This window comes from Spathaspora passalidarum, assembly GCF_000223485.1.
Source record: "Spathaspora passalidarum NRRL Y-27907 unplaced genomic scaffold SPAPAscaffold_5, whole genome shotgun sequence".
In the NCBI taxonomy this organism is placed as follows: Eukaryota; Fungi; Ascomycota; class Pichiomycetes; order Serinales; family Debaryomycetaceae; genus Spathaspora; species Spathaspora passalidarum.
In genome coordinates this window covers 1,527,565-1,541,255 of record NW_006767429.1, presented here as the reverse complement: position 1 = coordinate 1,541,255, position 13,691 = coordinate 1,527,565, and the positions used below count along the sequence as shown (strand labels likewise).

The following is a 13,691-nucleotide window of genomic DNA, read 5'->3' as shown; positions in this document are numbered from 1 at the left end:
TTTTAGTTTAATTGGCCAGGGGTATTGTCGGTGACTTCGACTAAATTTACCAAACTCGTGTTGTTATTCCCAAATAGGAAAATTAGCTGCACGATCATGTCACGTCGAGAAAAAGTTACCACAATACACATACAATTTTTCACGGTATCATTTGGGCTAAATACAACTATTATTATTATTATTATATTTGAATCGATCCGCTTAACTGGATTTACAGGAACCAATCTATTTCTCTTTTTTTTTTTGCATTCAACATTATACTGTCCTTTCACTTGTCCTTTGTCTGTTAGTATGAGGATAACTTGTATAGTGGCAGTTCTTGTCCATTTTTTCTTAATTACACATGCCCTTTTACCAGTGAAGGATTTCCGAGTCAAAGGCCTTGCCAACGAGATCCAAGGTGTCAAGTCAAGGGCAGTCGTGAATTCATGGTCGGAGCAAGTATTGTCATATTCTCCAGATGTTGTATTCACATCGCTTAACAATACACAAGTGTTATACACAGACGATACAAACTCGATCTATTACATATACCTTATCCTTGACGACGGGCATGGCTACAAGCAAAGATTCCCCTTGTTGTTGGACACAGGTAGTGCAGTCAGCTGGATCTACAACCAATCATGTACTTCCAACAGCTGTCAAAACAACAACGTCACCAAGTTTAACTACAATGGTAACTTAAAGTTGGGTTCTACATTTAGCATCACATATACTAATGACCAGGTTGATGGCACATACATATCCATTGCCGAAAACAATATTAACATGCAATTGGGGAGGGTCACTTCTGATTTCAAGGTACAAGACTTTAGTCTTGGATTAACTAGTGATTCACCTTCTATTTTCAACGGGTTTTCTGTTAGTGGGATTCTCGGAATTACCACCGATAGCAGTGACGAGAATATCGTCAGTCAAATGTACGATAGTGGGTTAATCAACAAAAAGGTGTTTGGATTATACTTGACTAATCCAGGACAAATTTATAGAGGTAATGTTCCTGCTAAGGAATTAGGAGGAGTGGTTTTGTTTGGACAAGATGTGGCAGACAACACCAAAAAATTTATCGGCAGTAATACTGTCAACTATGTTGACGTTGTTGATAATAACAACAACTATTGGCTAATCAACATCTCTGATACATCTGTTGTTAGCAGCCAAGGTGAGTCATCCAATGTCATTTCCGATTCAAGATTAACAATTATTGATTCAGGTACAACTGGTATTGTCTTCCCCTTTGATGATGCTGTTGCAATTCACAAACAATTATTCGGTGATACTGGATACCTTAATGATCAAAACGGGAACTTTGCTTTCCTTTGTAATTATACCAATGAGAATATTGTGTTTAATGTCGGTGGCACCAAGTTAAGCGTCAGTAGTTCAAATTTTAAGGGTCAAGCATACACTGACCCGCTGTTATTTGGGTACTGTGCTTCCAAGATTCAAGGATTGAACAATTATGGTCATTGGGTTCTTGGTCAAGCATTTCTCAAGTCATTTTATACTGTTTTTGATTTGGATGCAAATCAAATTGGATTTGGACAAGCAAGTTTGCAATCTTTTGGTATTGAATTTGGAAATGAATCCAGCAGTTCAGCACTGTCATCGGTATTGTCCACCACATGCGTGGAAACTTCTACTAAAAGTGTCCTCACTACAATCACCCATGTACACTCGAGTTCTTCAGCAGAATTTTCTTCGTCCCAACTTTCTACATCAGTAGTAAAGAACGAAAACAGATCTAATAAAACACACAACACTAATGGAACTAATCAAAATACCTTTTCATTTCTCGGGCTTCCTATAATCTTTTCATTATTAGCCTCAATCTTAATTTTATAGAATATTTATTTATATATATATATGTATATATCATCACAAGTCTATGTAATTACAGTCAACCATGAAAGTACCGAGTAAAATAATATAATTGGATAAATTGCCAACGTGACTCTACCAGGAAACACCCCTGAGCATTTCAAACTCATTATCCCGGCATAAATACTCCAAACATCCAATACAAACATTAAGCCTAATCTCACTAATTTCCATTTAATTAATAACGAACATAATAATTCACCAACGACAATAGGGAACATAGAATATCCAGCAGCACTAATTGCCGACATGAATGATATGGTGCCTCCCAATAACTGAACATTTAATCCGATAATTATAAAGAAAATCCACATGAACGAGAATGAACCGGTAAACACTTGATTAGTTTGATCTTTAGAAGCAGACACTCCTAAAGTCACAGCATAAGTCAAGGAAAAGATCAATGGTCCCCACAAATCCCATTCTAGGTTCTGTCCTAATAAATCACCACTAGATATGCCTGTAACGCCAACATCCTCTTCTTCTTCAGGAACCGATATCACTCGGTTATCCACAAGCAGCTGTGGAAGTTGAATACCGTTGGATGAAGCAAAGGTTACAAATCTGGATTGTTGTTGCTTGGCTAATTTGGACAACTGCATGGGCCAAACAACTATAGCTAATCGCTTAGCAATTTGAAGCAAGTCTCTCTTTAAAGTTTCTAAAATTGGTTCATCCAAGGTGTCACCTCCTGAATATTGACGTTCTCTGAATGTATTATTATCAGGTAATTGAACGTTAGTTCCTGCAAATGGAGCAAATGTGGATGATAAGTCGACTTTAGGTACGAAATTGAACGGTGAGAAGGTTGAGAACGGATTAGCACTTTCTGTGTTGCCTGTGCTGCCTGCATTTCCTGTGCTGCCAAAAGTATTGTTGTTGGCGCCGGTTTGTCTAGATTGTGGTGGTGTAGAATCTTCATCAGGAATGATGAATTCATCTACATCCGGAGTTATAGTGGTTGAATTCCATTGAGACATTATTGCTGTGGAGTCTGTCTACTTATTTACTGTAATGTACACAGTGTTTGATTTTTTATTCTCCTCAGAAATTTACTGCGCGAAAATTATCACCAAAACATTGTGAATTACTCTAAAAATTTATACACTATACAAATCTAAGCAAACACATTCCAACCAGGGTTACAAATTCTGTTGACACCTTCAACTTCAGCCAACTTGTTCAAGGTAGCAAAATCTTCATCGCTTAAAGTGAAAGTCTTTAAGTTGGAAATGATTCTTGCTTCGGTGACAGATTTAGGTAAAACAACAGTGTTTCTTTGGACAGCCCAAGAAATCAACACTTGTGCTGGTTCAACACCATTCTTTTCAGCAATTGAAACAATGGCTGGGTTCTTGATAATTGGAGAGTTGGAAGAACCCAATGGGGAGTAGGCTTCAATAATGATGTTCTTTTCCTTCAAGTAGTCGTACAATTCAGGTTGTGGTAAGAATGGGTGGGCTTCAATTTGGTTGACAGCAGGAACAATGGTGACTTCAGGATCACTTAAAAGTCTTTCCAATCTTTCCTTGTTGAAGTTGGAAACACCAATGGACTTGATCTTACCATTGCTTTCCTTATACAACTTTTGCAAAGCCTTGTAAGTGTCTACATAATCCCAGTCCTTGTAGTTTTCACCAGTGGCTGGATCAGTTGAAACTGGCCAATGGATCAAGTACAAGTCGACGTAGTCTAAACCCAATTTCTTTAAAGAGGTTTCCAAGGCTTCCTTGGCACGCTTGTGGTCAGTGTTCCACAATTTGGTGGTGACGTAAATTTCTTCTCTTGGAATACCAGAGTCCTTGATAGCTTCACCAACATATTCTTCGTTCTTGTAAATGGCAGCAGTATCAATGTGTCTGTAACCGTTCTTTAAAGCAGCCAAAGTAGCATTGTAAGCTTCATCACGGTCAGCAGCTTGCCAGGTACCTAAACCAACAAATGGGATCTTGGTACCGTCGTTTAAGGTGATAGTAGCAGTATTAGCCTTTAATTGAACTGGAGTGTTAGTCATTGTATATAGTGTATTTGTTTGAGATTGAAAAGATGATTTAAAAAATGAATTGAGCAATCTACTAGGGGGGGAGGGCTATTGGCACAGTTTATATAGCCCTGCCAACATGGCTTTTCAAGTCGAGCCACACAATCTCGCGGAGATTGACGTAACCATTACCAAATTTCGCAATAATTCCTCGATATTTTTCATTGTTATGTGAATTGAGGGGCGCTTGCAGAACACTCGAGAAAAATGAAATACTACTAGATTAGTAATCAGGTTAGAACAAACAATGGATTTCTCCCCCACCTTTCCTCCACCCTCCACCAAACGCAATTATAACTTCACAATTTTGTTTCGATTCTTAGATCCCTTACAACATTTAAATCATTACTATTGTATTTAAACTATTAGATAATTACATAGATTACTTCATAAGTCCAAACAAACCACGACCTCTTCTCTTATGTGTGGTACCAGTTGTAGATTCATTCTTGCTACTTCCCGAGCTAAGACTCACTTGTGAAGAAGCTCTCTCCAATTTATTAGATTCAACCGATAATTCATCTCCAGAACTAGTCTTTTCTCTACGATGAAGATGAAATAACCCATATTTCTTGTTAACTGATGTGGTAGCAGAAGTAGCAGCCGTTGCAGCAGATTTGATAGATGACGCAGAACTAGTTATCACTTCCTCTGCTTTTGTAGTTGGTACTCTTCCTAAAACACCAGTACCAACAGTATGAAACTTCTTCCGAATAGATTTGTCAAATGTCATTGGCACCTTATCCATGGAAACTAAATCGGAGGCCAGCTCATTCCTGGCTAATCTTTCCTTGGACTTACTAAATGGAGTTAATGAAGTTAAACCTCGTAAACTTGTATGTGATCCAGTTCGAGATATTGGATGAGCAGATCCCGTTGTACTGCCACCACCATTGCTTCTTTGAGAGTTTGTGGTATTCACGGAATTATTGGAAGACGATGGTACCATATCATGAAATCCAAAAGACGAACTTTCGGACCTAATCATAGCACTCGTTTCGCTGGGTGATTCGCTTGTTTCATGGGCGACAGTATGAGGATCAATTCCCGAAGACTTCCTGTTCTCGTATTTAACACTTTCGGTTCCGGTGGCACGTTTAAGTTTCAAGTCATCGTGATGTTTCTTGGATTCTACCAACTCTTCTAATTCTGATATCGCTCTTTCAATATCAGCTCTGGTTCTCTTCAAAATCCTAGTCATAGCACGTAAGTTGTACGCCCGCAACATTAATTTTAAATCGCTAACTATAGTTCCAGCCTCAAAAATCAAATCAATACTGTAATCAGAAGGAATTGGAGCATCAGGGGAAATTAATTCACCAAGAGCATAATTTGCATTCCGTTCAGCATAATCAGTATCTTTTGTACTAGTGCTTGCACCACGGCCTCTTTCATCTTCATCTTCAGCTTCAATTTCCTCTTCCGCTTGCTTGAGTTCCTGGAATAAGAAACTGTGTTTGTCGAATACGGATTTGGAACGTGGACCTATAGGGATTCCTGAATTGGCATAAGTGTCCAAATAACCCAATTCAATTTCTTGTTCTTCTTCGCTATTTGAATTCATTTCACGTTCGTCAGAAACATTAACTTCATCTTCTTCTTCAACATTAGTTGTAACTTTCTCAACAACATTTTCCATATTTTCTGGAGCACCTTCAAATGTATCGTCATGCCCGTCACTATCTTCATCGTTCCGTTCAAGAGTGTTATCATTCTCATCGCCACGAGATTTAGGCAGCAATTCCTGATCAGTCTCGACAACTTCCTTCGGCAGAAGTTCTTTACTAGATCTCTTCTTACTAAGCTTGGACATGGTTATTTTACTTACAGATTCTTCATCCATACCAGCAAACAACGAACTAGTGGATTTCTTTGAACTCTTCAGAGCAGCTCTAGTTTTCCTAGTTCTTGAAATCTTTTTTAAAAGTCCTATGTCCAAATATGCATCGTCCACAGTATCCATAAACCCTTCATATTCATCCAAGGGGAAACTGAAATTAGGGTCAGTTGGAGCACCCAATTGTTTCATCAAATCAAAATATTTTCGTTTTAATTTATTCCCTTCCCCAACAACATACGCTTCCTTTCTTCCAATGATACCAAATAATACTTCACTGATTAAGTCATACAAAAGTGGAACTCGATATTGCTTTGCAATTAAAAGATTGTCCAACACAGTTGGTGCTAATATCCACTTATTTCCAATTTGACCCGTATACAAATATTCACAAAATGCCTTGACGGTGATCGTAGGGAATGGGAAATATAATTTCCGAGGTATCAACAGCGGTTCCATTCTAAATGTGTTACTTTCAATATTGTCAAAATTCAACAATGCATTTTCAAACACATCTCCTTCCTGCTTGTCGATCTCTCCCTCTTTGGAATCTGATGGGGTGAATGGTGTTGGTGCTGAAATACTGCCGCTAGAGATTTGTGAACCTGTTCTTGACAGATCATCGTCACTGCTCTTGTATCCCTCGGCAATGCTACTATCTCTGGTGCCTTCCGAATTCATGGTGGAAAGTGAAGCTTTCTCAGTTCTGAGATCCAACGAATCCAGAGGTTTAGTCAATTCAGCAGGCTCACCTGCCATCAATACATCAATTGATCTTCTTCTATTGGTTGCAGCAGCTGATAATGTTCTTCCTGGACTGCGGAAATTAGAAAATGGCGAACCAAATAATTCTCCAGCTGAACTATTGACTGGATGATTAATACCGGGGGCTATCCCCCCCTGTCCTGACAATGATGCTCTGGGAGATGCAAATGGTGAATCTCTGGGAGATCTAGAAGTGGGTATATTCCTTAATACTGTTAATGTATGCAATAATGAAGCACGCGGTGAACCCAAATCTTGAGATCCTTTTCTAGATGAACTTCTAAATGATACTGGCGTGGCAGGTACTGGAGGTAATGATTCCGTAGGTAATGGTAGTTGTGGAGGGATATCTTGTAAATCAGATGGGAAAAGAGGATTAGTGTTAAAGTGTGAAGATGTCATTGAACTCCTGCGGAAATTTATTTGGTGAGGATCAACTGCAGAAGTGTTTGTTTTTAACGGTGGCCTGGGTGATGATGATGGTGACTCTGATTTGAAGAGAGGTTCTGCGCCTGGCTGTTCAGCTGGTTGAGGTGACGTTCTCAGTGAAGTTGGCAGATCTTGGAATGGTAACCTAAATTGTGGTGCATCCTTTGGTTGCTTCTTAGATGGTGCTGGTATTGAAAGGTACAATTTCACATTCTTATCGTCTTCCTTAGTTACAGATGATGAGGCTGATGATGGTATCGACAGCTGCTCCGATAATGTGGTCAAAGAACTAGGCGTATGAGTTGCTACTGTCTTTTCAGGTGGCAAATCTGATGAACTAACTGATGATCCACCAAGAGACATCTTAAACTTGTTAAAGGAACTGTTTGGAGAATTGCTTGTGGTGGTACCACTTGAATTGCTAGTCTTTGATCTTAATCTTTGTCCTTCATATAATCCCATGGCCTGCTGGGTTTCAAACTTGTCAACTGCTTGAACATATCCTTTTGATAATAACTGAACAAAATAACCGCCCCATCTTTCCATCAATACCACAAGACATACAGGTATTCTATCACCGTTGGAAGAAACAAGTTCAAAATCAGATACCATGTCTCCATATCTTTCAAACGCATTTCTCCCTAAGGTTATTGCTGCTGGTGGGAATACTGATCTGATAGTGGTAAAAGTCACCTTGGGTGCTGCATAATGGACATACTCTGTAAAACTAATTGCTGCAGGCGATTTATCGGTAGCTAATGTAGTAATTGAGTGTCTCCTTGTATGAAGCAAGTCATCTTCTTCATTTCCATCTGATGCTCCTTCACTACTACTTGTATCCGACAGGAACTCATCGTTATCAGTGGTTGTGGATGATTTACGACGGTACACTTTCGTTCCATCTTCTCGATGAAAATGACCACCCTCTAATTCTGAACTAGCCAAAATATTCGTGATTGGTAAACTAACAGTGACCATAATAGTAAAGTATCGTACACTACTTGTTGTTCTTGAAGTTAAATAATTTCCAAGCAAGACAACCTTGTGATGCGATTGCCAAACAAAACCTCCCCAGAAACGATGGCTACCATAATCATGATTACATACAACATTCAATCGAGACCATTTTCCGGTGGGCTTATTATATATGAAGATGGAAATATCAATCTCCCCTGGTAAAAATCCAGTAACAACTATGTTTTGTCCAAATAACCCTCCAGAGGGGTATCGTAAATTGAAGGGAGTAGTCAAGTTATTAACAATTTTCTTGCGATGTACCGGTAATGTTCTTCCTGATTTAATCAGTTTACCTAGTTTAAATGAGACTAATGAATTATGATGGTCCTCTTTAGTCGCGGAATATACGATAAGTGATTCTTCGTGTGTGGTGGATGTGTGGAGCGTCTTGGTTTTACCATCAATCTTTTGTTCCGATTCAACTTCTTCCACAAAACTAAGTATCATACCTGTGGTTGAATTAAGACTTAACAAATGGTCTTCATTGGCCTTGAAATTGTTTAAACCATGAGCTTCGTCCTTTTTTGGGTTTGATGTCGTGACTGATAATTGCAATGGCAGGGTACCAACATATCTCTTTTCAACTAAATCAAATAGTACATTGTCGTATATTTCTCTTCCTCGCTGGTCTCGTCCTCCACAAATAAATATACCAAAATGATCTCGTTTATTGACAAATGATAAACTCGAAATTGTGGCCATCTTATGGTTGTATCTAGGAGCTGGGATTGCTTTATCTCGGGAATAATCTACCCCGTCATGCAATAATGTCCATTTGTTTTTTTCGAGATTAAACTCCCACAAGTCATTAGTGGCACTCAAAAAAGATGCATCCCCGTTTGTGAAATCTGGTAGTACTAAACCTCCAAATAAGTAAATGCAATTGTTCAAGGCACACATTTGATGTAGTAATCTGGGACTTGGTCTTGATGGCGCTAGTGAATTATCAAAAGCGACTCTAGTCCAATGTCGTTCAATCAAATTCATATAGAACAATTCCCCCGAGAGGTATTTATCAATTGTCTTGAATCTTAAATTAGTTTCGTTTACTTTATTATGGAAAGTTCGATTGATCTCTTCCACGGTGTAATTTGATAATTCTAATGCAATAGTGAGTCCACCATAGGTGAATATGAATGAATTGTATAAAGTGGATGCGGAACCAGTCCGGACATTCAAATTTAATCTATCATCTTTCTCAGCAGGAGGTAGTTGTAACGGGTGGCAAGAACTTAACGTAGGGATTAACGAACCCATGTTGTATTATTTCAATGGGATGTATCAATTGAAGTGAAATATTGTATAAATGGAAAAATTGGTTATCTGGAAATTCCCTAAACAAGATATGTGGACTAGAATTAAAAGTAGGGTTCAACAAGTACGCACAAGACTTGTTGCACTAAATCAACAATCAAGGACTTAGATAAGACGACGGTTGTGATGACAATTATGGTATAAAATACGAAAAACCAGCCTTGTCTGGCTTCTTCTTCCTCTCTTTCAAATCCTTCTAAGAAAAAAAAAAGACCCAATCTGTGTAAATCTGTCTTTTTTTGTTGATATATTTAGAAATGACAGGTGGCTAATGCGTTCTGGCGATGTACGAAAGCTAAGATCTAGCTTTCTAGTGGTTGGAAAGTGGTGATTAGGATAAGGAAAGAAGGGGTGATTGTTGATTGAAAATGATGTTGTCAATTTGTTTCTGGTTGACCAGGTTAACCTTTTTGGTTGTAAAAATAATCTGAGGGTAAAAGTGTGGGTAGAAGCAAAAAAAAAATTCTTATGTTTAATTTTTCCCTTAGTGGATGAAAGGATGCCAGGGCGTGTACCTGAACCAATTTTGTGTTGTATGCCGCAAATGCCTGGGAGCGTTGAGCTATATTGGCCAAGAATTGCAATATACGCCAAGCGGTACTGCTATTCTTGGACTACTTGAATGAATGATCAGTTCGGATGAGTTACCGTTGTTATGTTTCTTTCAATGTACAATGATATAAGGTTAAACTAATCTTCGTACACTGTGAAAGTGAGATCTATTAAGATAACTTTCTCGTTGGTCAGTTGTTTTGCACCTGGTGACTGTGTTCATGTTATCAGTTGCTCGATCGTTTACTCTTCCTGCATTTAATAATTCTTGTTAGCTTTCGGTGTATTTTCCGAATAATTGGGATAATTTTCTACCAAATTAGTAAACTCCTTCGCTAACGTCAACGGTTCTAGACTGAAATAGTATAATTCCACAAGTATCTTTTTATTTGTAGTAAGCTGTATCTGAATTACTAAACAGCAAACTATGTTTGAAGCACTTAGCAAAGAAAACTTTAAAATTTGCACCCACCCTTACTAACAAGGTCACGTGCACGGTGTTTTTATTTTCGGAGGTAATTTCACTTCCCAATCCGGACGAGCCTTAGCTTACATGGTTTGGTTTCTGGTCCCCCCCTTTGTTTCTGACACCACCTGAAATTCGCTTGTCAATTTCACCGCAAGAATTCCAAACCTGACAAGCTTTTGCCCCAGAGCCGCCCCTTTTTCTAACTTGCTATCATTTTATTTTCTTTTTCCAACACAATTGTTCTCTTCCATTCCTTACTCACCCAACTCAATTGAACACTAGTTAGTCAATTGATTACCCAGTTATCTTTCAATTGATTGCACCATGTCCGAAAAAAAGTCCGAGGGTAATAGCATTTTAAAAACATTAACGTCCAGCTCGACATGGGTGTCACCATTTAGATCCAATGGTGAGACCGAAGGTGACAAGTCTGGCCCTAAGAAACAAAAGGTTTCCTTACTTCAACAATTCAAAGAGTCTAATAAGATTGATAAGATTAAGGTCCCCGAAAAGTTCACCAGACATCCAACATTAGAAGCTGAAAAGAGAGCTGCAAAGGAGGCTGAAAAAAAGGCAAAGGAAGAAGCCTTAGCCAAGGAAAAGGAAGCTAAGGAAGCTAAGGAAACTAAGGAAGCTAAGGAAGCCGAAGAAGCTACCGGAGATGCAGAAGCAGAAACTGAAGCCGAAGCTGAAGCAAAGACGGAGCCAATTGAAGGTGATCTTAAAGATAAAGAAGTAACTGCAGACATATCTAAGGATGCAGAAGATGAAGCCGACCTTGCCGAACAAGAAGAAGTTGAACCTGTTGCACCAGAAAAGCCAAAACATGATGCAACTCCGCTTGACAATACATCTTCGAAATATGACGATGAAGAACCAGTTCCAACTGATGCAAAGATTCCAGCTGATGTACCCGAAGAAATTGAGGAAGACAAAGAAGAAGAGCCAGTTGCTGCAGAAGAGGAAGAAATTGAATTAGTCACTCAACCAACAACTACCAAATCTACACCAGCTCCATCAGCAACCAAAGAAATCGAAGATAAGCTCAAGGAAAAGCCAATATTATTGAAGAAGTACCAAGATCTTAGTTTAGCAGCCACTTCTGCTGTCAATAAAGAAATTGACGATCCACATCGTGAAATTGATTTAGGTCTGGGTTTGAAAATGACCCAAGCTCAATTGATGGAGATTGCAGCTAAAAGAGTAGCTCCTGTTCTTGCAAATATCAATGAAGAAGTCAGCAAGACCAGACAAGAAGATGAAATTAAGCACCAACAAGACATCGATGCCAAAACCAAGAAGCACGAAGGTAAATTACAAGGTGAATTTCAGAAATACTTGGGTAAGCTTGGTAAAAAGAAGGATAAATTCAACACCGAGATTGAGGGCAAGCTTGCTAATTTGACGAGATCAATGAAGGAAGCTGATGATACAGCTGTTGCATTTGACAAGCAAACCAAGGACGAAATTGAAACCAGTAATAAAGAATATGAAGATCGTGAAACCAAGGCTGTAGAACAACATGAAACTGATAAGGAAAACTTGATCAAGAACCATGAAGAATTAGTCACCACCAAGAAGCAAGAACTTGAAGATGCCATTGCTGGTCACGAAACTACCACCCAAGAAATTGAAACCTTGCAAGAACAAAAGAACGACTATGATAACAAAAACTCTGAACTTTTGTCCAAGATTGAAGAATTGGAAGCTAAATTGAACGAAGAAACCGAAAAGTTGAATGACTTAAAGTCTAAGCATACCTTACATCAAGATGCTATTACTGCCAACTTATCACGTAAGGATGAACTTGACAAAAACATTGCTACCCTGAAGGAAAACTTAGACGAAAAGAAGAAAAAGCATGCTGGTCTCGTTGCTGAAATTGGTCTTCTCACCACTGCTATTGGTGCATATGGCGCCAAACTCGCTTCTTTACACTCAGATAAGGAACAGAGAGCAACTAGACTCGATGAAGCTAAGGACAAGTATAATTCTTGGCATGCTGAAAAACGTGACATGGCTGAACAAGTAGCTCGTGAACACGAAAGAAAGAGAATCGAAGCTGAAGAAGAGTACCAAACTAGAAAGCACCAAGAAGAGCTTGAAAGACAAAGACTCAAAGAAGAACGTGAACGTCAAGAACAAGAGGAAAAGGAAGAACAAGAACGTAAGCTTCAAAAGGAACGTGAAGAACGTGAACGTCTTGAAAAGGAACAAGCTGAATGGGAAGCCAAGGAGAAATTAGTTCAAGAACAACAAAAACGTGAAGAAGAGGAAAGAAGGAAGAACGACCCTGAAATTCAACTTGCTGCTGCTATCAAGAAGAGAGAAGAGGAACAAAAGAGATTAGAAGATGAAAGAGCTGAACAAGATCGTCTTTACCAGGAAAGATTAGACAAGGAAAAGTTGGAGCGCGAATCTTTGGAACGTGAAATTGCAGAATTACAAGAAGAACGTGCCAAGGCTGCTGAATTGGAAAGAAAGGAAGCTGAAGATGTTGCCCAGGCCAAGTTACTCCAAATTCAAAAATTAAAAGACGAACATGATGCCAAGCTTCTGTTGTATCAAAAACGTTTAGAATTTGAAAACTTGCAAAAACAAAGATTGTCGGAAGAAGTTGAAAACTTGAAAAAAATTAGAGCTCTTCGTGAAGAAAAACTTAGATTGGCAAATGAAACCGCCAAAGATCCAAAGGTGGAAGAAATTAAGAAGTTGATTCAAGATAGGGAATTGGAAGTTGAAAGATTAACCAAAAAGATTGAATTAGATCAACCAGCATTTGAAGCACAGCCTTTTTTAGGGATTAGCAATGAAGTTTCCGCCCCTGGAAACGGAGCCATTCCAAAGTCTAAAGACGTTGTAAATTCAAAAGAGTCAAATGAGAAGAAAAATATTGGAACTGGAGCAGTTGTTGGTGCTGCTGCAACTGGAGCAGCTGTAGCTAGCACTATTGGTGCTGTTGCGGCACAGGCAAACTCAGCTGCTGCTAACGTTGCAAAATCACCTTCTAAAGCTATCAATGGAAACACCAAGAGCAGTGCACCTCCTCCTCGTAAAGGAAGTCTTTCAGACAAATTGAAACTGTTTGGAAAGAAATTGACCGAAGCTTCACCAACCAAACCATCGAAGCAAGAACCAGTTAAGAAGAAAGAACCTGTACCAAAAAAACAAGTCGCCAAGTCACCTATTTCCTTACCTGCTGACAATGACGATGCATCATCATGGGAAATCCAGTCTGTTTATGAATTGGTTTCAGATAGTGAGTTTGAGTCACATAAGAATGATCCAAATTATTTTGAAGTTTCCGATGACGAGTTTGATCATCACAAGACATTGGAAAAAAACAAGAACCTTTTTGAAAGGATAGCAACATAGAGAAGAAAAGT

General features: G+C 38.8%; 5 protein-coding genes across 5 annotated transcripts; 2 read left to right on the top strand and 3 right to left on the bottom strand. All coding sequences in view use genetic code 12, as the record gives it.

Annotated features, from left to right (window-relative positions):
* Positions 1 to 291: 291 nt before the first annotated feature.
* Positions 292 to 1,729, top strand: SPAPADRAFT_51807 (pepsin-like aspartic protease; the record flags this gene model as incomplete). Its single annotated transcript, XM_007376551.1, has 2 exons — positions 292 to 1,671; positions 1,727 to 1,729. The coding sequence occupies 2 exons, from the start codon at positions 292 to 294 to the stop codon at positions 1,727 to 1,729; spliced, it is 1,383 nt and encodes a 460-aa protein (XP_007376613.1).
* Positions 1,730 to 1,843: 114 nt separating this feature from the next.
* Positions 1,844 to 2,883, bottom strand: SPAPADRAFT_62447 (uncharacterized protein; the record flags this gene model as incomplete). Its single annotated transcript, XM_007376550.1, has 1 exon — positions 1,844 to 2,883. The coding sequence occupies one exon, from the start codon at positions 2,859 to 2,861 to the stop codon at positions 1,887 to 1,889; it is 975 nt and encodes a 324-aa protein (XP_007376612.1).
* Positions 2,884 to 2,951: 68 nt separating this feature from the next.
* SPAPADRAFT_62446 (uncharacterized protein) lies at positions 2,952 to 4,076 on the bottom strand (the record flags this gene model as incomplete). The annotated part of the gene is made up of 1 exon (XM_007376549.1): positions 2,952 to 4,076. The coding sequence occupies one exon, from the start codon at positions 3,893 to 3,895 to the stop codon at positions 2,999 to 3,001; it is 897 nt and encodes a 298-aa protein (XP_007376611.1).
* Positions 4,077 to 4,184: 108 nt separating this feature from the next.
* On the bottom strand, positions 4,185 to 10,092 carry MDS3 (Mds3p; the record flags this gene model as incomplete). Its single annotated transcript, XM_007376548.1, has 3 exons — positions 4,185 to 5,726; positions 5,751 to 7,012; positions 7,364 to 10,092. 3 exons carry the CDS (start codon positions 9,225 to 9,227, stop codon positions 4,305 to 4,307), a joined length of 4,548 nt encoding a protein of 1,515 aa, XP_007376610.1.
* Positions 10,093 to 10,629: 537 nt separating this feature from the next.
* Positions 10,630 to 13,680, top strand: SLK19 (Slk19p; the record flags this gene model as incomplete). Its single annotated transcript, XM_007376547.1, has 1 exon — positions 10,630 to 13,680. The coding sequence occupies one exon, from the start codon at positions 10,630 to 10,632 to the stop codon at positions 13,678 to 13,680; it is 3,051 nt and encodes a 1,016-aa protein (XP_007376609.1).
* Between the last annotated feature and the right edge of the window lie 11 nt (positions 13,681 to 13,691).